At 40.5% G+C, this 22,644-nt stretch overlaps 1 protein-coding gene across 1 annotated transcript in view; it reads right to left on the bottom strand.

The window, feature by feature from the left end:
- Positions 1-21,716, bottom strand: part of bmp2k (BMP2 inducible kinase) — a 62,422-nt gene extending 40,706 nt beyond the window's left edge. Inside the window, exon 1 of the mRNA XM_083913246.1 lies at positions 20,770-21,716. Coding sequence (XP_083769372.1) covers positions 20,770-20,923 — 154 coding nt within the window. The 5' untranslated portion in view covers positions 20,924-21,716. The remainder of the gene's footprint in view (positions 1-20,769) is intronic.
- Between the last annotated feature and the right edge of the window lie 928 nt (positions 21,717-22,644).

The raw sequence follows: 22,644 nt of genomic DNA, 5'->3' as shown, positions 1-22,644 counted from the left end.
GATACAAAAGCTAACCTTCACAGAACAAATTGGAGAGCTACACTTAACACCCCAACAACCAAAATATTCCCACTGTGTTGCCTTAGAGCAGACTACATAGCATTTTTTTGTTGACATTTTGTCTTGGAGTAAAGTGAAGTCAGATGAGGTGTAGGGATTATAAAAAAATTCCAGTCTAGGGCTGGAACTACTGATTATTTTTATTATTCATTCATCTGCCCATTTTTTTCTTCATAAGTCATGCTGTGACTTGAAATTGTTTATTGCATGCAACGGTTACAGGGCTAGGCAATAATTTAATGGGATCATTTATTCGTATTGTGATGAAATGATATATCAAGATTTTGTGACAGAAACTTGCATCATCTAAATTGATAATAAGCACATAGTAACTAAATTTTCTCAGGTTAAGTTGCACTAAACTTCTTAATAGTATTAAAGTATTATTTGTTTGTTACGTATTTATTTCACACGGGAGTATACAAAACACGCTTTACCATGTGGTTATTTCATTCTATATCATGATAAACACGTGTCTGTTCCAGGAGATTCTTGTTAAGTAGATTTTTAATCTCAATGAGGCCTTTCCTGGTTAAATAAATTCTAAGAAATTAATCATATGGTCTGTAAAACATCCCATCCCAGTACCTCAAGTCCAAGGTGCTGCATTTAAAAGGAGCTGTACACAACATTCAGAACATTAATATAGCAGCAAACTATTATATATATTATAATATATAATATATTATATTGTGGGTTACTGGTGTCCTGAACAAAGAATAAAGTCAATTTCCCGCTGATTATCAAAACACTTACCCTATTACTGTCTGAGAAAAGAGCGACTGGGATGAATAACCTGCTCATCTTTTGTCTCGGAACTCTACAAGATAAAGTACAAGATTTGTCTTGGACCAAGATTTGTTTTGGACCAGCAACAGTGGCAAAATTCCCATAGTGTGCGTTAAACTTTACAGAATATACACCCATATATTAACAGTGAATTGTTGACCATCCTTCTCTGACTCCAGCTGTTACTGTCATTAGAAACTATTTCACCGATCCTGGCAGTCTGCGTTGTGTCTCTAGAGGGGAGGCGGCTTTTGGAAAATAAAAAGAAGATTGAGACGCTAAAACGCATCATGTCTGTCTGCTGGCCTTCTCTGGAACCGACTGAGGCCATATGCTCCAGGATCAGATTTTCACTAAATCACCACCCTGGGGGATTTTGTTGACTCCCGTGACTATGCCAGCCACGGAAGTGGTACACTATTGAGTGCATTATTCTCCTGAGTGGCTCTGGATGGAATGGCTTGTTTAAGAGCAGCCCAGCATACTAAAATTGCTGGACAAATAAGAGACCCCGAAACAACACAAAGGGTCCTTCACTGTACAGGAGAGTGGCTTCAACCAATCACAAAGACAAAGCTGTCTGTAACTAACATACAGATGCAAACGATACCATGCCACAGTTAACAATGGGCTTGACTGAGGGGTGCAAATACCCTCATGAGTACAGACTCCGAGAAACGATAACTGGGATTCTCATGTAACCACAGACCTGTTGATGTCTGATGATGACAGTGAAACAAAAATAACAAGCATAATGACTTAACTACAAAAAAAGGAGGGATTTAATCCAAGAGATCTGTGAAATTCTTCCTACTAGAGCCAGACCGATATAGCGGTCGAGTGATATTATTGGCCTATTATAGACTTATATAGTCATATACTGTATGTGGTTTGATATGTGCTGATATGAAAGTTATCTGTAATTTTTTTTCCGCATTTCATGAATCATCTGCCTTCATATCCTCAAGCATTCTTTAACTAAAGGCACAATTACTTGACTGACGGTTTTGTTAGAAGCTGATAGATGATTTTTGAGGTTTAAGTTAGACTGATAGTACAGCACAGGAAGTTTCCCGTGCACAGAAGTGTAACTGAATCCTTTCAAGGTTTTAAAGCACTGCTGATGGGCATGTCTAAGTCTGGTACTCAGACGAGCAGGAGCGGGAAGTACAATAATGGTGAGATGTGACTAATGGGCTCTGTCGGTTAGCTGGCTGCACTGAGGAGAGGAGATGGAAGCACTTCAGCTTGAGGACATGGTCAGTTGTCAGTGGCAGTTGGGAGGAGAACCCTGAATCCATCAGGCCAAGGAGAAAGGAGCGGGGTGCTGAATTTACAGCCTGGTACTGAGCGAGGGCTGTAATTACTGGAGAATTCTTCCCCGGCCCTGCATCAAGCGCTAGGGACCCTGACATCACTGCGAAGCCTGACTAACTAGGACAGTCCCAGGCAGCCCACATGACAGCCTGTGGAAAAGGCTTTGAAAGAGGAGCTCAACAGCCTTTGCGAAACAGACACTCGGCGTGCTTGTGTTATAGGCAAGAAGAGAAAATCTTCAAAAGTGGCAGAAGAGTTTCTCAACAAGTGAGGATTAGAGGATTTAGTAACATGCAGCCAATAGAGATCATACATTTAAGGCGCAGATGTTCTTCCTCTGAAGCATGAGGTCATCTGTAATAACACAGACCGCTCTCTGACCGTCAGTCTTTCTGTTCACATCGCCCATTTCAACCCACAGCTTTATACTTAAGTCAGTGTGACGTCTTAGCTTGTTAAAAAGCTACAAACTAAGAATGTCGTTCGTTCAAAAGTGCCTCCTTTAGCTGTAGAGCATCTTTTAAAGAGGAGAGAATGCCATTACTTTTAGAGCAAGCTTAGGCATTTCCTCCTGGAGACCCCCATCCCCTAATATGAACCCTCTACACTTCCCCTACGAGTCTGCACAGTTGTAAAGCTTGAAGATAAGAGTAACTAGCTTAAAACAACTTAAAGTAGCCTGTGGCTGCACAACATTACAAAAAGTGAGAAGGATATCTCATTTCCTCATCTCATTTTAGCTCAAAAGTGAAAATGATTATGTGAATGATGAAATTCTTCTATAGTGAAACTGTCACCATTCGAACGTTCCAATCAAAATGTCCATTTAACTACAAATATTAACGATTGTGTAATGTTTTAATTGAATTTACTGGCGTAAAACTCAAGTCGCAGGAAAAGAAAATAACTTTGTAAACTTTGCAAGAAAAACTTCGCCTATGACTTGTCCACGACGAGCATGACCTACCCTAAACACGTAAGTAACGTTAGTGTAGCTACCTGCCTATGTTCCGACAGTCTTTTTGTTGATTTTTTTTGACACATTCAGAATTAAAATCTGAAAAAGATTGCTGTGTCATTAACACGCAACAGACTTATAGCATGCGGCCGTGCACATTTGTAAAATAATGGTTATCAATTATGCTGAATTATGTTATTCAGTCTGTGAGGCTATACTTGGGGGGGGGGGGGTAAAATATATATATATATGCGTCGATTAGTCGACTAATCAAGATCTTAGCAAGAAACTCCGCCGGCGGCGGCAGCCCTAGAAATTAGCCACGCGGACACCCAGATCTCCTCGTTGTAAACACTGGTTACCGCTTTTTTTCAAGGGGTATTACGTCGCCCAAATTCACAATCAATTTGGGACCACACTTCTGTTTTTTTATGCTTAGTATAAGCTCCTTAATTTACATTTGGAGTGTATACCACCACCGCTGCTTATTTACTGTGACAACTGCATAATCAATGAAATATCTTCTCCATCCAATGCTCAAAAAATCAGAACCATGCCACTGTGGAAACGACACTTGATCAGTTTGATGCTAATGAAACAATAAGATTATTTTATCTAAGCTTTGTAACATTAAAAAAAAAAAGTGTTGTTTGCCAAAATATTAAATACAAGTACTGCTATATGACTATAATCGTCAACTTCAAACAAGTGTTACAAATACCGTATTATAGACTATACCAAAAGTGCATAATAAATACCATCCTTCTACACTGTTGCATTTCTCATTTCTCAACGGGCACGGTCTTTCCACAATAAATGTAGGAAAAGGATTTCCATCAACAGGCCAAGGTGGCCAGTTTGAAATGTTGCGCCAGCTGCTCTCGCTAATTACCAATAATAACGTTTTGATCCCAAGCGCTTTAGCAAATCCTTTGTGATTTGGTATTATAGAGACTAATGCGAAAAGGACTTCTGTTCTTTGGCTGATTAAACAGTGACCAAACAAGCCATAAGCCTGCAGAGCTGTAAGTCAATCCATCACTTTCATACCAGATATCAATCGCAGACCCTCCACAGACATATCTTAAATACCTGAAATCCACTTTAGGCTAACGACTATCTGTAAAAAAAAAACACTGCTTAATCCGTTACTCTCAAGTCCTCAAAAGTTCCACTGAAGAAACATTCAGAAAAGAATCAGTGGCATAGGTTGTCGGCCTTAAAATAGATATGCACTTGCTTTTAGCAGGCAGTTGAGAAATTCAGCACTCTGAGCATTTTCCTGACTGAACACCACACCGACATGGCATCTTCTCTGGACTTTTCAACTAAACAGAAATCCTGCTTTTGGCTTTTTGTATAGATGAAGATCTTTTAAAATGGAAACAATATGATTCTTAATTTTTTTCACAATTAATTTTTTTAAATCAAACGTCTGCTTTATTCATGTGCATTTATCATCCTTTTGCACACAGTTAACCTACAAAACACCAACGCTTACGTTTCCTCTTCCAAGGCCAAGGAGATAAGCAAGGTAGTTGCAGGTCAGATATTTTAAACTTTTAGAAGTGAGGGTGGAACTGTGCCAAAACACAGAGGAGATAGTGGGATGCTGCACGCATACTGTTAAAAAAAATGAAAGGTTCATTCAGACGGTGGAGAAGGCAGCTGAAAATCTCAATCTGGCAAAAGTTTCAACATCTGGGAGTGTAATTATAACCAGCATGCTGATTGCATTTCAATGTTACCAGTTTTAGAGGAAACACACATTTCACTTTAACTGTATAGAGTGCAGTAATGCATCTCAAATATGGATCAAGATTTAATTTTTCATATTCGCTTTTTGGTGAAAATGTGGTCACAAAAATATCTTTAATTAACCTTTATGGAACCTTTTCTTCTCATAGAGGATACAGTGTTTAGAAGATCCTTTAATGAAAAGATTATAAGTAGAATCTCTGACTCTCTTCATCACTTAACTTACAGGTACATCTGCTCTGTATTTAGCACCACACTGCACTTCCTCACAATGGAGAGGTCACTTTCAGCTGGCAAGTGCCTTGTACATCTGCTTAGTACAAGTGCAGAGTTTGAGCATGACAGTCTTGTATGAACTCCATTTCTTTCCTATGATGAAGTACTGCCCGAGATATATGAAGCATTTTGTCCCGAGCATAGCACTTAAAGGTTCCTTGTGAAGTTTTGGATCTCTGAGGGCGCAAGGAGCACAGGCATGCATATGTGCGGGTGACACTCCTGCCAATGGTTTCACACTATTCCACTGAACCACAGGTGGCGGTAGCATGCCAAGAAATGCAGCAATGCAACAACAAAGGCTGGTAAAAAGGAAGACCGCAAGCAAATAAAACAAATTTTAGCAATTTCGATTTAAAATAAAAATTGGCTTTGCATATTTTCATTCATACCGCACATAATGCAATTGGTGAATAGCACTGAATGCAAAAGTAACTTTTATTTGTTTGCAAGAGAGCTCCACAGGGAAGCTTTAAGGACATTTTTCAGCAGAATTCATGGCTGCCTTCTAGAGCGCCGTGTGTGATAAGTCAACTACGTAGATGTTTCTAGTCTGCATAAGTACCAGCCAATTAAACTTATTATCAATATTTAGCTCTGATCAGCTGCTCCTGACTCACTTCTACCTGGTCACGTTCTCCTGGCCCCAGCTGCCACCACCTCATCTTTCCAAACTAGTGTCTGGGTTCAGCAGTCCGCCTGGTTCTCTCCTGATCGAGCCGCAGCTGGATAGCTAGGTACTAATTAAGTCTATATTAAGTCAATTAAATTTACCGTTTCCCTACTTTAAGTTTTAACTTCAGTTTCAACCTCAGAACCCATCAGCTATCTGTCTGATGACAAATTAGCCTCTGGGGGCAACAGCTAATATTTCAGGGTTTCCTGTGTAGCCAGTGGATATCCAGGCCAAGACTTCCTCTTCCGAGGGGTGGTCATTGTTCAGTCCGATTGGAAACTTCAGCCACAAGAACAGAGTTAGAGCTGATAAAAACAGACACCTGCATTTGAATGCAAATAAATAATAAACAGCAGAGATGATGAGAAAATCTAAATCCTCGACAGACATCGAAGATGGTCTCCATAATTGCATGACAGCCAATGCGTTCTACCTCGTTTGTTTTCTAGATTACACAATACATTTTGTACAACATTTTATACCCCATTTTAACTACGTTCTTATGAGAAAAAAAATGTCCGCGTTCACCACTCTACAGTTTTTGATACTAAGCCTTACATGAATTGACATTTTGGCCTGGTACGCTGCTACAACGGAGGTCAGACAAGCAACAAAAACTTAAGGATTCATCTTCTGAGACTCATAATTATCCAAAGCAAATTATTCTGAAATCCAGCCATTGGTTTTTAAGATATCTTGTCTTCTACCAAAGTGTTAGTCAAGGGGTATTTAGTGTAGAAGAAAGGTTAATGGTAAAATGTTACCAGAATTATTCAGAATCATCGCCGTATACTTTCAGGGCAATATAAAGTCAGTATCTGTCCAACATATCAGTCAAACCTAACTCGTGACCAAAGAATAAACATGGATCAAAAATACAAACAATCATGGCTAAATAGGAAGATAAAACATAAAGAAGAGCCACAAGAAAATCAAAAAGCAAAGCATCAGTTGCAAAGAAGGTTTTAAAACAAAGAATAGCCAAAAGAATTTCACTGAATGTCTTGTCAGCTTTGTTTTAACCACCCCAAATCTAACTCTCCTATCTCCCCGTAAAACACACCGTAATACTGGTGTGAATAGTAACTCCTGCCTTGCAAGTGAGAACTGCAAACTGCAGAAACTTTATGTGTCACACAACTGTCAACATGGAATACAGCTCCCCTTCGTTATTCAGTTTTCCTTCTTCCCCTCTGGCCTACGTGTTAAAACACAGGAGCCTCAACTGCATTCAATCTCCTTTCTACCCCGACACAGGTGAATGATGCAAAGCACTTTAAAAGACAGATGCAAGTGTGTGAAGAAGTCTTTCTGAAGAGCAAGTCCATAAAAGGTAATATGAGGAGGTGCAGCCATGAGTGTACGTTTTTTTTCATTCTGGGCTTAGTGAGCTGGAAGGTTCTGGCAGTCAGCTCTCATACATCTTACCTCAACAGTGTTTACAAGTGAACCGACAGACACAAGTGGCTGTGCTTCGGAGGCTTTATGATGAAAATGGGAAAGAGACAGAGATGCTGCTGGATGAAAAGGAGACACAGGGTTGAAAACATTTCAATCAAAGGGTCAGTAGTGGGTCAACACCATCCTGACATACTGAGGAAAAAACAAGAAAGAAGGAGGGAAAAGACTGCCTTCTGCTGTTAAATGTGTTAGATTATCTGATGTCTTTGAGGTCTTGTTCAAAGATCAATGCATTTTCTGATAAGACAGCTTCACGTTCATTAATGTATGTAGGTTTATCCTCGTTACTTTGTCCACAGTCTAATGCTCAAAAAGGTCAAAAAAAGAAAAAGAAAAAAGAAAAAATCTTGGGCAAAGACATTTCCCGTTCTTATCCTTTGTGAGAAAAATTCCTTTTCATCACAGTAACATGAAAACTGTTGGGCATAATTTAGGACAGACTGCATACAGTTGTCATTTTGTCAATAGAGAGACTGGAGGCAAAACTGTGTCAGTGTAAGTCAGACTATAAAATGTTTATGTTTTGCTCAATGCGGTCAGTTCAGACTAAACAACAGCTATTTAGTGTAGGTAAGTAGTGGAGTATGCCAAGGCTATGCAAACATCACCAAAACCGTTTTAGTCTGCTTAGGACATTTTGCAGTCCCATGTGTTTGTTGCTGCTACAAATAGGCGACAGACAACAAGATTGCCCTCCTTTTTTTCTGGTGTGTCACGTTCAACATCAAACGTGTCAGAAAACAGGGTTAATAAACAGTAAAAAGCAGTGTGAAGGCCAGTGACAATGTTACAGTGCTGCTTGGGCAGTGACGGACGAAATTTCTGGTTGAGATGAAAAATAGTTGCAGAAGGGACTGAGGCCCGTCATAGCATTGCGGTGGAAAAGAAGTGAAAATTAGCATGTCTACCTGTGTTTCTTGTTCCCAACATTGTTGATCGGAGCTGGAACCGATAAATAACCGCGGCTACTGCAGTAGGAAAACTGGAAATATTGTTGTCATTTTTATTCACTTTTTTTTTTTGAGAAATTGAGATACTATGCAGTTATACGCCTTGTTGTTTTTTGTTTTGGCATATCTGGTTCTTTTCCAGCTGAATCAATTTGCGTTTGTTTGGGATGTTGAGGGGTTAGTGGAACTTTTCACACCACAGTCAAACTTCATTGGCTTCTCTATTATCTCTAAAAACAACCTGTGGGCACACAGGTGTAAAAACATGTAGTTACTTTAATGACTTTGTATTGAAAGTCAACAGGAAGAGACTACAGCAGTATAAATGACTCATCATAGGCACCTGCTGCGTAGATACAGCAACTCTTCAACCAACCAGTCTAATTCCAGGCTGTAGTCGGTTTATACCGTACTGTAGATTTAAACTTTGACAAGTCACAGCTGCTCTGTCACATGCCAGGTGTATATCACATGTACTACCTCTTTTTGTTGCTCTGATTTGACATTACATCATGAATAAGTGATCAAACTGTTCCCACAGAAACAACAATAAATATTGCGTCACATTAAACATTTGTAATGATTTTGTAATTAGAGAGTACTGGGATACGACATGCATAATTAGGCTAAATAAAAGGGCTGTCAAAAAAATCAATACTCAGTATTTAATCCGATACTAGTATTTAGTATTGATTATTTTCTAACTTGTAAAAGTAACAATACTTTTGCTGTCAACAGTGCGGACTCCACCTCCTCCGGTTGACACATTATGTCCCCCAGAAGCTCCAGCTCGACTCTCTGAGAACATGGACGCTAGTTCATCAAGTTAACAACACTGAGCTGAAAACCTTTACTAACGGTTTAAGTCGAAAACGAAAAAAGCTAAAGGGCAGTTTGGAAGTATTTAGCATACGAGCCTAATGACAGGGAAAGGCTAAGGATGTAAACAAGCAGCTAGTGTCTAATAATAAACAGTAATGTTAACGGCGGAGCTAAGCAGCCGACATCATCAGTCCTGTCCGTCTAACGTTAAGACGTTGATTTGACAGGACACAATAACGTGTCAACCAACAACGAGACACAAACAGTGGCAGCTGCTATACCACCTCTATGTAATCAGCAGAGATAATATGGAGCCGAGTCAGCAGAAACACGGAAGATAAACAGGACTGTAGCTGAATACATTAGCATGGAGCAGATCACTGTTTACACTGTGGAGAAACCTGACTAACAACTGAACCCAAGGTGTAACGTCCTTCATGGAGTCATTTAATGTCCACAGAAATCCCTGAGCTATACAACACAATACAAGAAACATTTGTCATATTCATATTCACCCTACAGTTGGGTGTTTTCTTTCTTATTTTCACTATGTCAGAAAACTTTTCAAAAGTGTTTGTGTGTGTGTTTGTGTTTGACGTTTGTATTCTTATCTTTTTTTTTTAAATTCTGCGTTCATTTTTTTTAATTTTCTTCCTGTGGTATCGAAAATACTATTGAGTATTTTTCTAGGTATCGGTATTGACTTTGAAATTCTAGTATCGTGAGAACCCTACTACATAACAGCTTTAAAACAAAGACTAAAGTCTCAACCATCTAAACATAAAAATCAGAGCCAGGGAGCTATAAGACAAGTTTTTCCTTCATTTGATTTTGATGGATGGATGTCTACATTCTTTTCAATAACAAACAAAAATCAAACCTGTTTGCACCGGCTTGTTGACAGTGCAGTCATCATTCATCACTTCTGACTTGTCATCGAATCGAGTGTAGTCATGCCGGAGTCACATAAGCCTATGATCAGTTTCCAACCTGTACTTAGTCTCTCAGGAAAACTGATCTCTACTGGGAGCGGACCAGGAAACACAATAGCTTATTGACACTTGGCCTGAGCAGTATATTGAATTATAATAATTATTTCTTATTTTATTACTACCATATCTATATTCTGGATATCAGAATGACAATGTCGACATCAATATGAAAAATAGATGACAACCACTGACTGACTGACAGAAACTGGCAGAATAGAAAATAGCTTCCTGTCCACAAGAAAACAAAAACATTGAACTGGTAGCAACTGTGCACTCTGTTATACAGACTTAAAAGCCTACAGTCCTCTGTTTAAGATAGTTTGCATTTCCTGAGACATTGGAGTTAATGTGTTTGTCATTGTGAATTTAGATGATGTAGTTATGTATCACGATATATGATTCCATCATCATACTATTCCCTTGCTAGACGATAGGTTATTATATTTATTGCCCGGCCCCAAGTACACTTAAAAAGATCTGCAGGCACATTCATAAAAGTTGTCCTCATTCAAGGTCAAAGCAACCAAATCATTTCTTTCATAAAAAGCACAAGAGGCAGCATGGTTCGCTGCTGTATTTGATTTGAATCATGCTGCATTGACTGTTTAAATCCTCCTAAATTGAATCCTAATGATGCATTCATTCATTCATTCATTCATTCATCTTCATGCGTGTCTCAAATATAGAGTTCTGATAAATACAAAAGACATAAATCCGTCACTGAAAGAACTCCGAAGTGAAACACTGTGTAGTGGACTTCCACAACAATGTCCTTCTGTTTGGCTCGATGTGGCCCAAGTTCCCTCCCATTTGGCCTGACGCCCTCCTCCGATAAGGTGATGAGGAATTGGGAGAAAATTATTCGTTTGCCGTTTCACAAAAGAGGAGAGGGACGACAACACTAGAGAGGCAGATACAGAAGGCCTCAATGAGCAAGCACAAAGGCAGTGATACCATCACGGGACCAAGTGCTGCGTCGTACCAGCATTCTTTCTAGGGTGCTAGAATAAGACAACAAAAGCGCACAATGTGCCTATTCATCACCAGTACAGTATGCTAATAATGTAGATGGGATGCATTCTCACTCGTTTCAATCAAATCACAATGTAACTGCTCGAAAATCAAAAGCATTTTGGTATTTAAAAAGGGTCTTTCCAACTCAGGGCTGAGAGATAATCAAGTAGTCATTCATTGTTTCATTTGTCTACTTTCACTGGAATTGTGTCATGTTGATATTGCGTTTTCATTTCACAAAGCTCAGTTGTGAAAACACTCTTGTTTAATGATACTTTGCTTGGACATTAGGTACGACGGATTTGTACCATGTCTGAGTATGATTGCCCCCGCTGGTCAGTTTCACATTAGCCATGTTGTTCCCTACTCAAGTACACTCATGACAGCATCTACATGACATTTGTTTATGTTTGTTGCTGCTTGCTGCTGTCGGGCACGGAGCTTTCCACCTGCTGCCAGAGCTCTGACAAAAGGTTGCGAGGCCGGATCTGGGTCTGTATTTGGCGGGTACGCTACCGTCTGATATAGAGCCATCCGTATCACAATGAGTGTGTTTTATAACCGGTTGAAAACTCCTTGTAGTCATGTTAAATAGCTTGTCTGTTTCCGTGTTTTGGTACAGTTGGTTTTTACACATGAAGCCAACCGTGCTCAGAAAAAACCTTTTCACCACCAAGTCACAGATCAACCAAATGTGCCCGGGAACGGTACGTAGTGTTCACACTAATCAAAAGACCTTTAGGGTCAAGTGTACTTGGATCCGGGTCCAGGTCACTGATGTGAAAGCCCCCTAAGAGTCTAAAGCCATGCTAACAGCTCTGTAAGGTTGCACTTGCTTTGAGCAAATTACTAGGTCAGCATGCTAACATGCTCAAAATGGAACAGGAATAATGTTTATGTTCATGATTTAATTGCAGTATGTTAGTATGCTAACATTTGCTACTAACCACAACACACAATTTACAGCTAATTTTTACAGCTAGTTTGCAGATATATTGTAAAGAAAATTAAATATGAGTGACAAATTTAAATCTTAATCTGATACCGGCGCTATATGGAAAGTCAGGGGATCACCACATGTATTACAATTTATCTTGAGAGGGACAGCAAATTTTATAACAATCAAATGGTTAATGAGACATTTAACTCAAAACCTCAAATGTTAACTCTCTCTCCATCTATAACCGCTATAATGAAAGTTAGGGTATTGCCAAAGTCGTAGGCTTCATCCTCTGAGGATCACCGATGCCTGTACAAAATACCATGTTAATCTATCAAACGGTTGTTGGTCAGTGTGGACCAAAGTGGTAGACTGACAGACACTTTTAAAAGGGGCAAGAGGACAATCGTGGCAATGGAGGATATAAAAACTTGGATAATCTTTCATCTTAGGTTTCTTAAACGCAATGCTGTTTTCAGTCTGAACCAGAGCAGCGCCCTCCACATTATTGTAAAAACACCAAATGAGGGAATACAGTGTGAAATCGCTCCATCTATGAAAAACGTTGCTATTAATAACATAATGCTGACTTCAACCATATAAGAGCCCTGCACCGAGTTTTCACTTTATCTTAACCGTATCAGACACAAAAAGGCAGCAGATATCTACAGCATATTTACTCAACATTTGGCTTTAGCTTTCATTTATTACAATCTCTGTGACAAAGCAAACACTGCTGAATAAATTCACAACAGAAAGCTTATCAAATGTTCCTGTTTCAAGTCAAACTGCACTTGCATTGATAAGATTTCTTCTGTATACTGCTAGTAGTGCACAGGCCAAAACCTGTTTGGCGAATGCATGGCGTTTGTCCAGATCACGAGTGGCAAAAGGACAATGTGAAAAAGCAACATGTTCACTGTGAACACAGCAGCTGTTTGCATGGACACAGTTATTTGCGTTTCTCCTGTTTCCATGAGCTGTGGCGCGTCATGGTCAGACCAAGGCTGCCCTCATCTCTTCAGCCTGTGTCTTACAAAGCACCCCAGTGTAAACGTGTCGAAATTCTGCTGGCAGCAGGGATGCAGGACTAATATGTGTGAAGTCAGCGCGTTCATAGGTAAAGTTTTGTTTTGTGACAGTTGTGTGTCAATTAAAGCCGAGAGTCAAGCTTTCTTTCTGAAGGTTTAAACGATGCATGAACAGACACAGGGAACCACTATGAAGCACAAAGTCTGCAGATCTCTGTTGCTTGAAGAGTGAGGTGACCTTAATAAGAGGAGGCGGTGATGAATTATAGCCTTGCTGTTAACATGCTTGTAAAAGTGCAAACAGTAGGAAGTGATAATGCCTGCTAATTAGAAAGAGAGGCACTGACAATTTAACACAAATTCACCAACACATGCAAACATGAACTGTTTGCGTTGTACCTCCAGTGAGAGGCAGGTACAGTACAGCAGTCGTGTAATGTGGTTGTGGTCTGGTGAACAAACAACACTGACATAAGGGCTGTTATGCAAGTTAAGCTGACAACAAGACATGTTCCAGAAGCAGTTATCTGTTAAATGCTTAGCTGCTGTTCAGCAAATAGCTTGATTAAATATTGCGACTGCAGATGCAGAGCTATCAGTTTGGGAACAGTTTGTCTGCCTTCCTAAAACTGTGTCGTCAAGCATCCAAAATAAAACCAATGGAGGTGTTTTCTCCAAAAGCTGCCCGTTTTCTCCAGAATAAAGAAAGACAGTTCAAGAGAGTCAATTCATTAGGAGCACCTATCTATAACTAAGAGTCTAAATTCAATAGTTCTGCGAAAAAATCCTACCTTTATGAATGTTCAGGTGTGAGTTTATGTTGAAATAATTTAGAGGGGTTGATTAACAGGTTTAATTTTGGAGGCTACAGTTTGGGGTGCTTGGGCTGTTGAATTACATTGCGTTATACAGACAGTTGTTACAGGTAAAGCAATTCTTACATTTCTGGCATTGTTACACTTTTCTTCTGTATTCTTAAAATGCTCCTAATAAGCATATGAAGAAATCCACCAGGTGTTTAAACTCAACATATAATAATAATAATAATATTCAAGTCTCATATGTTTCTGATAAAAGTCTGACCAATTTGCCGAGCTTCCTGCCTGTAATCCATTGCTGTGTTTCACTTGCCCTTCATGCTGCGTTCGAGTGCCGTGGGAAGGCCAAAGTTTCAGACCTCCAATTAGGCAAGTGCATTGGAATGACTGTCAAAGTGGAACCTCCTACTAGCGAATTCGGAGTAGGTCGATCTCCACCGAATTCGCTAGCTGGAGGTTTCACTTTGACAGGCTTTTTTGTGCACTTTGCCAAGTTGAAGGTCCGAAACTTCGGACTTCCTATTGCACCCAAGCGCAGCATTTCTTTCAGCGCATGTGTCAGGGAGCGTCAGAGGTCAGGCAGGGGGAAGAGGTTGGGACTTTGGAGGGAATTGCTGTGAGACATGCAAGAAAGGTAAGAATCACTATAATGTGTGTCTACTGTACTGTGATATCCCTGAACTTTGTCAGGCTTTTGGGGAAACTGCCAAACTTTCCAAACCCACACTTTATCAATTTCATTTCCACACATTTCCTAAATTTCCAAACTTTGGAAGCCCCAAACGATAAGAGTTAGTGGATAAAAGGGTGACATGCTCACAGATGCATCCTGTTCCCACATGTCATTTCTGTGCTCCTCTTGAAGACAGCAGCAGATAGAGCTAAAGAGAATCCACAAAGGCTAAAGGGGACTGGAGGGGAAATGACTATGTTCCTAGCACTTAATGTAGGAACTGTCCAGCTCTGCAGATATGTGCCTGGGGGGAAAAAAGCTAACCACATGGCGTCAAGAGAACTTTTGAGCTTGACGAAAGTCTAATCTTGAATATATATACAGTGGGTACGGAAAGTATTCAGACCCCCTTAAATTTTTTACTCTTTGTTAAATTGCAGCCATGTGCTAAAATCATTTAAGTTCATTTTTTTTCCTTTTAATGTACACACAGCACCCCATATTGACAGAAAAACACAGAATTGTAGACATTTTTACAGATTTATTAAAAAAGAAAAACTGAAATATCACATGGACATAAGTATTCAGACCCTTTGCTCAGTATTGAGTGGAAGCACCCTTTTGAGCTAATACAGCCGTGAGTCTTCTTGGGAATGATGCAACTAGTTTTTCACACCTGGATTTGGGGATCCTCTGCCATTCCTCCTTGCAGATCCTCTCCAGTTCTGTCAGGTTGGATGGTGAACGTTGGTGGACAGCCATTTTGAGGTCTCTCCAGAGATGCTCAATTGGGTTCAAGTCAGGGCTCTGGCTGGGCCATTCAAGAACAGTCACAGAGTTGTTCCGAAGCCACTCCTTCGTCATTTTAGCTGTGTGCTTAGGGTCATTGTCTTGTTGGAAGGTGAACCGTCGGCCCAGTCTGAGGTCCATAGCACTCTGGAAAAGGTTTTCGTCCAGGATATCTCTGTACTTGGCCGCATTCATCTTTCCTTCAATTGCAACCAGTCGTCCTGTCCCTGCAGCTGCAAAACACCCCCACAGCATGATGCTCCCACCACCACACTTGACTGTAGGGATGGTGTTGGGCAGGTGATGAGCGGTGCCTGGTTTTCTCCACACATACCGCTTAGAATTAAGGCCAAAAAGTTCCATCTTTGTCTCATCAGACCAGAGAATCTTATTTATCATAGTCTGGGAGTCCTTCATGTGTTTTTTGGCAAATTCTATGCGGGCTTTCATGTGTCTTACTCTGAGGAGAGGCTTCCGTCGGGCCACTCTGCCATAAAGCCCTGACTGGTGGAGGGCTGCAGTGATGGCTGACTTTCTTGAACTTTCTCCCATCTCCTCACTGCATCTCTGGAGTTCAGCCACTGTGATCTTTGGGTTCTTCTTTACCTCTCTCACCAAGGCTCTTCTCCCCCGATTGCTCAGTTTGGTTGGACGGCCAGCTCTTGGAAGAGTTCTTGTCATCCCATACGTCTTCCATTTAAGGATTATGGAGGCCACTGTGCTCTTGGGAACTTTAAGTGCAGCAGAAATTTTTTTGTATCCATGGCCAGATCTGTGCCTTGCCACAATTCTGTCTCTGAGCTCTTCAGGCAGTTCCTTCGACCTCATGATTCTCATCTGCTCTGACATGCACTGTGAGCTGTAAGGTCTTATATAGACAGGTGTGTGGCTTCCTTAATCAAGTCCAATCATTAGAATTAAACACAGCTGGACTCCAATGAAGGTGTAGAACCATCTCATGGATGATCAGAAGAAATGGACAGTACCTGAGGTAAATATACAAGTGTCACAGCAAAGGGTCTGAATACTTATGTCCATGTGATATTTCAGTTTTTCTTTTTTAATAAATCTGTAAAAATGTCTACAATTCTGTGTTTTTCTGTCAATATGGGGTGCTGTGTGTACATTAAAAGGAAAAAAAATGAACTTAAATGATTTTAGCACATGGCTGCAATTTAACAAAGAGTAAAAAATGTAAGGGGGTCTGAATACTTTCCGTACCCACTGTATATGAAGAGGCGATGGTGTCGCTGGCACATTCAAACATGTTTTTATCTGCTTCTCTAGGGCCTATAGATTATGTCTTTGGTTTTAAGGGAATCTCGTGCTTTTCATTTAACTGGAACTGCTGCCAGATAACAGTTGAACAAGTAAGCTCATGAGCATCAATCACAAAAACTGACCAAGTGCCACACACTGTCCAGCGGCGGGGCTTGATCAAACCTATGCACACTGTTGAACCTGTCCTTTGTGAAAAAAATGGACGGGAAACTAAATTACACAATTTGCCTTATGTGGTATTCAGTATGATTAGGAACACGTGAATAAATTGATCAATCTTCGAGGAAGAACTTCTGCTATCATGACGACCCCGGTTTCAGCAGAGTTCTGCAGTTAATTCAGATTTTTGTTTTCACTTCTAACAATCTGCAACACGATTCAAGACAACTACAATGTGTATCCTCTGGTTTATTGGTTTATTTACCTAAATGAGTAACACTTTTAACACAATCTTAATCCAAACATGCCTGCTGGTCTCTGAGCCACAGAGGTAGGTAAATTCCCAAATTAACCTTGACATGGTTACCACTTTCCCAGCATAGTAGTAGGTCTTTAAATAAAACAGGCCCTCCAAATGACGGCTGGTTACCTGCCAAGGAGTCCCGACCACAAACCCCCAAACCTCAGCAATGAATTATAGCAACAGTTGGCTGATGGTTAAGTCCTGTGTTGCTGAATGGGCAGCACATGGGACCACCGCTGACAGAAGAAGTAAAGTGCTCCACTCAGAGTCCAAAATTAGCACAGGCCACTCACCAAAAGCAAGTAAAAAAATCTATGTTGACGAATAAAATAAATGAACATATCACTACAACATCTAGGTGGATTAACCACGTTATGCTTTGACTTTACACACTGGTGGAAGCATGCAAATATGGTATAACAACCAATTATTGTATCACAATTCATTGATAGACCCTGCTACCCTGATCCACCGCTGCTACAGTTACACTTACTTTATCTAGCTCACAACGGTTGGGCTGCACCATGTTGGAAAAGAAACTGCCATTGGAAAAAGATCCAGGCGTCTGGATTCGACCCTTTCCAAAGTTTTGAAGCTGTAAATATCACATCACATGTTTTTGCTTCTGGTGAACATAATGTTTCAATCTCTCAAGTGTCCAAATAGCTATTAACTTGAGCAGATTGTTATGCCTCACACTTTTTATTCCACCTTCGAGGAGTGAAACACGATATTCTACTTTTGGAGACGGACTTCAGTATTTTGTCTATTTCTAAATGCAGCAGACACTGTGAGTGAAATGAAATAGACAATTGTTGTATGAGTAACTGTGCAGCCCTGACAGACGCAGACACACAGCTCTTACCTTGGAGCAGAATGATGAGCAAAGGTCACAATGTAACCCTGTGCTCCTGTAGCGAAACCAGCCACTTCACATGATTATATGATGACACAGACCCATGACTGCTTGCATGGAAGGGTTTTGTGTGTGTGTGTGTGTGTGTGTGTGTGTGTGTGTGTGTGTGTGTGTGAGAGTGTGTGTGTGAGAGTGTGTGTGTGTGTGTGTGTGTGTGTGTGTGTGTGTGTGTGTGTGTGTGTGTGTGTGTGTGTGTGTGTGTGTGTGTGTGTGTGTGTGTGTGTGTGTGTGTGTGTGTGTGTGTGTGTGTGTGTGTTTTCCGTTTTGTTTTCTGTGCAAGTGAGATCAGGTTTACAGTGTGACTCAACAGCATGTTTACAGTGCGTTACTTGAGGAGACAGCGCTAACTAAAGGCCTGAAACATTTAGTTGGTGTTGTTTATTCATAGTGACTAACAAAGAATGATTATAGTTTCAGTAACAATAGAAGGATGCACGCAAAATATATTTTATCACGTCTCTTTATAGTTTCCAGCTATAGTGAGCTGGGAGTAGCTCTGCACACAGTTTCCCTTTCACCTACCTAAACTCCGTCAAGTTTTTATCATGTGGGCTGACCTTGACTAATGAAATCCTCAAACAATAGAGAGTTGTTGATTTATGTAATAAGAAAAATATATTTTAAAACACAGGTGAACCCAGTACAGGAGATGGGATCTTTTAAGATCTAGTGGTCATTAAAGTCTAAAGCATATATGTGAATATCATTTTGCTGGGTGAAATTGGACCCCCCTTTTCCACTAATGTCTTATTAGTATTACTTTATTCTGTAATAAATACTGGTGTAGGAAAACATCAATACACTTGAGTATCACCATGTTCTGTTTTGAGATACAAAAACCATATTGATTTTTAATTAACCCTTTGAGACCGTCAGGACCGCTGGCAATCTCAGCAGACATTCGTTTTAAAAGACGCTGTAGTCTGCTCCGTAGTCAGGAAAGGGGGGTGAATAACTTATGAAGTTCAGCTACATTTTGGCGAGAGAAAAAAAAAGGGGTTTCTCCCATGCAGTTTGGGGCAAAAAACATGCAGTCTTCCCTTATTGTAAAATGGTGTACTGTAATATTTCTGCATACTAGAGTCCATAAACAGTGTTGAATGTCATAAATTAGGTCTGACTGTAAAGATGACACTTGTGGATTCAATGAGCCTAGTTGTATTCATGTGTGATGATGTAAGTCCCCATAGTAGTCATTTAATTGTTGGGAGACTACAAATAAAACTTGACCTCATTGGATATTAAGGTTATCAAAAGTATCGATTTTTTTTCAATACCATGTTGTTGTTTTCAAAACAATACAACATCCACATTTGTATGTGTTTATTAGTATTGAAGCTATTTAAAAAAAAGCAGATCAATACAATCAGATTTTTTTACAGATTCAAACCATATCCCTGCAAGATTCACAAAGTAAACAGGGAAAAGTTGTGAACTACACCAGCCCAGTTTAAACTGGTTTGTTCCAGCTGAGAAACATGACATTCACTAGTGATTTCAGCATGATGGGGTGGATGATTATCTCCAAGATGGTGGAACACATTCAAAGTGTTGAAGCACTTTGCAGTCACAACTCCCTGGTAATTTTTTAGACATCCAAAAGGCTCCCACGCTGCCGATTTTAAGGCGCTTAAATGGCGGATATAGAGCTGGAATGTCAGTTCCCTCTGACATTTTTGACAGCTCTTCTTCAACACTACAGGTGAGTGGCACGGTGCGCACAAACACACACTTGTTACATGAGTTTGCGAGATTCGTTTTCATAGGGCAAAGATGGGATATTGTAGCTTCTACAATTCTTACAATTGTGAAACCCTGACATTCTGAAACCGTGGTTATAGCAAAATTTTGTTTATCTGGACATCCCTACTTATGACCAATTAACCATCTAATTGGTTAATCAATCGAAGGGTGTTTCTAATGAATACACTGTGATTGTGAGTTACACTTCCTAGTTCTCTGCCTGTGTGACTGTACGCAAAGGAGTCTCAAGACAACATATTTGAACACAGGGTTTTGTTAAAGCATGGAGGAAATGTCTAATGTTTCCAAGAAGTCTGTCGACATCCTCAAGCACGAGCTGCACTGGGTAGGCATGTGTGTGTTTATCCAGCAAGCAAGAGCTGTTGTTACTTGTTTTTTTTAAAAAATGGTATGCAACCCCTAATCAAATTATTTCACACAAAACTAGAGGGTATCTCAGTGGGCTTATGGAGAATCTTTTAAGCAGCTGCAAAGAGAGGAAAAAGTGTCATATTCCCTGAAACAAATCCACATGGGGACAAAAGCAAACTGGCATTAACATGTTGGACAAAGTGTTATCTAATAATGGCTGGATCTTTGCATGCTGTGTATGTTGACACAGGAGGTTTGGACCGTTGTTAGCCTAGAGGCAGTGGAGCAGCTGAGGCAGAATGTAAACTACAGCTATATTTTGGGGTGTTACACGTTTTGATTCCAGCTATAGACCAAATAATCCCTGGTGCCCTCGCTTTAAAATACCAAAGCCTGGAAGAGGCAAGCGACCTATTTCAAAATCCCACTGCATGAAATTTCTTGAGGAATAAGCAAACAGATGTTTAGGGAGGGGCGGGGGGACACTCGGCTTTTTTTTATTGTGGAGTGCAAAACCAATTACCAACCCATAAAAGGAACAAAGCTGGAGGAGTTGCTTCACTGCTGTTTGTCTAAACAGAAGATGACGGGTGTGTCCCAGAAAACCCCACGGTGTATGAAAAGGGTTGCAGCACACGGTGTAATGCTTAATCTACTTCTTTCTACGTACCCTCTGCGATGAGCTCCTCCACGGTGACTTGAAACCGGCCGACTGCAAACACTTTCCCGAAGTAGCTGCTGACTCCGGAGCAGCTGGAGCCGGACCCTCCGACCCCTCCGAGCCCGCCGCTCTCGGACTTTGGCATCCTTGAAAACTTCTTCATCCTTTAATTGTTTTTTTTTTACTTCGTTTCTCTGCCAGCAGCGACCCAACCCAACGCAAAATGCAATGCAACCCCCCTGATTTGGTGGTAGATCAACACCACCACCACCACACACAGTCCAATTTAACTCGGTCGTGTCCCCCCTTCTTATCTATCTACTTATGTAGAGTCTTTTCTTCTCCTGCATGCTCCGCGTCTGGTTCTTCTGCAGGGACTACTAGCTGTCGGGTGGTGACACGACATGAAAGTACAGTACAGGATGATACAACCCAGTCGGTACCAGTGACAGCATGCACTCACAAAAAAACACACTAAAAAAACCCTGATAGGTTCGTTAGCTACTGTGGCACATGACTGTATAGCTCCCTGCAGCCGTTGCTAACATGGTGAGGGCAGTCAGGGGAGCGGCACAACAATACAGCTGGCACCGGTGTTGATATAACACCCACTCCAGCACAGTGGCGACGAATCCCTCCGGACGATTATATCCAACCGCCCTCCGGGGAAAATGGGAGCCTCGGCGCCGTTTTAGCTTCACACGCCCCGCCGTTCACTCCACTAGTTAGCTCGCTAGTTAGCTTAGCCGCTAACGAGCTAGAGCGGTTCCTCCTCCACAACAAGCCGAGCTTCAACGAGTGCAGGTGGGCTTAAAGAAAAGTAGGCAGCCCCGCGACCTCACGCACGCCCGTGTCTCATTAGAAACCCTCCCAGCGAAGACGTCTTCATTGGCTTCACCCGTGTCATCTCTCTCCACTCACCTCTGTGTTATTTCTCGCTAAACTTCTCGTGACTCCCACCCCAACAACCCGACGTGATTTTTTCTTTCACCTAGGATGGCGAAGGCGTGAACCCGCCCTACTCTGCCTGTGATTGGCTGAGCGTGAAATGTCGTTCATCCAATCATAGCGAACAAACCGTCGCTGGTGAGTGTTTGTTTTTTTAGAGGATTCGCGTCTAAATGGTAACCCAAATCAACTAAATAAATACAATTATAAATGCTTCTGATTCTAACTTTAAACGGCTTATTATGTGCAAACATGTCATTGTAAAACTGCTTTTATAAAATGAAGGGGTACATGATATGGCTTTTAAGTGGTTCCATTCAAGACAGCCACAAAATGCTCTTTAAAGCCACACATTAACACATTAACATTAACAAAGTCTATTTGCATTATAATGCAAAAGTTAACACAGTAAATATGTTGTATTTTATTACTTAAGTTGTAGACGACAATCATTTTGTCCTCATTTATGTCCCCACTCACCATCATCACATTTTCATTCAATATCAAAAACATAAAAAAATGCAATTAGTACCAATATGTTGCTGTTAACATGATGTTTGTTTACTTTAACTAGAATGTTTTTTTCAACACTGTCATGCCATACCATTTAAAACCCTGAAAGAAAAAAACATATAGCTAAATCAAAATAATGGGTCAGTCCCTGGGACATCATCAATGAGGAAGTGACATCACAAAAGGCATCATTTCCTTGTTTTTAATGTCAGATTGAGATCATCAAGTTCAACTCTGTTGCATGAATAAATGATGGTAAACATTTTTTTAGGAAAAAATAAACAGTAGTGTTGCAAAATATTACAATTGCATGATGTCCTGAATCCTATGTGGTGCTATTATCTTAGCTAAATACAGAGTTTTGGCTACTTTAAGCCAAAAAAGAATTTTTGACACTTCTTATTAAAGATGAAATTAAGTTAA

The sequence above is a fragment of the Echiichthys vipera genome, assembly GCF_963691815.1.
Source record: "Echiichthys vipera genome assembly, chromosome: 4".
Classification (NCBI taxonomy): Eukaryota; Metazoa; Chordata; class Actinopteri; order Perciformes; family Trachinidae; genus Echiichthys; species Echiichthys vipera.
This window is presented reverse-complemented; position numbering and strand designations above follow the sequence as displayed.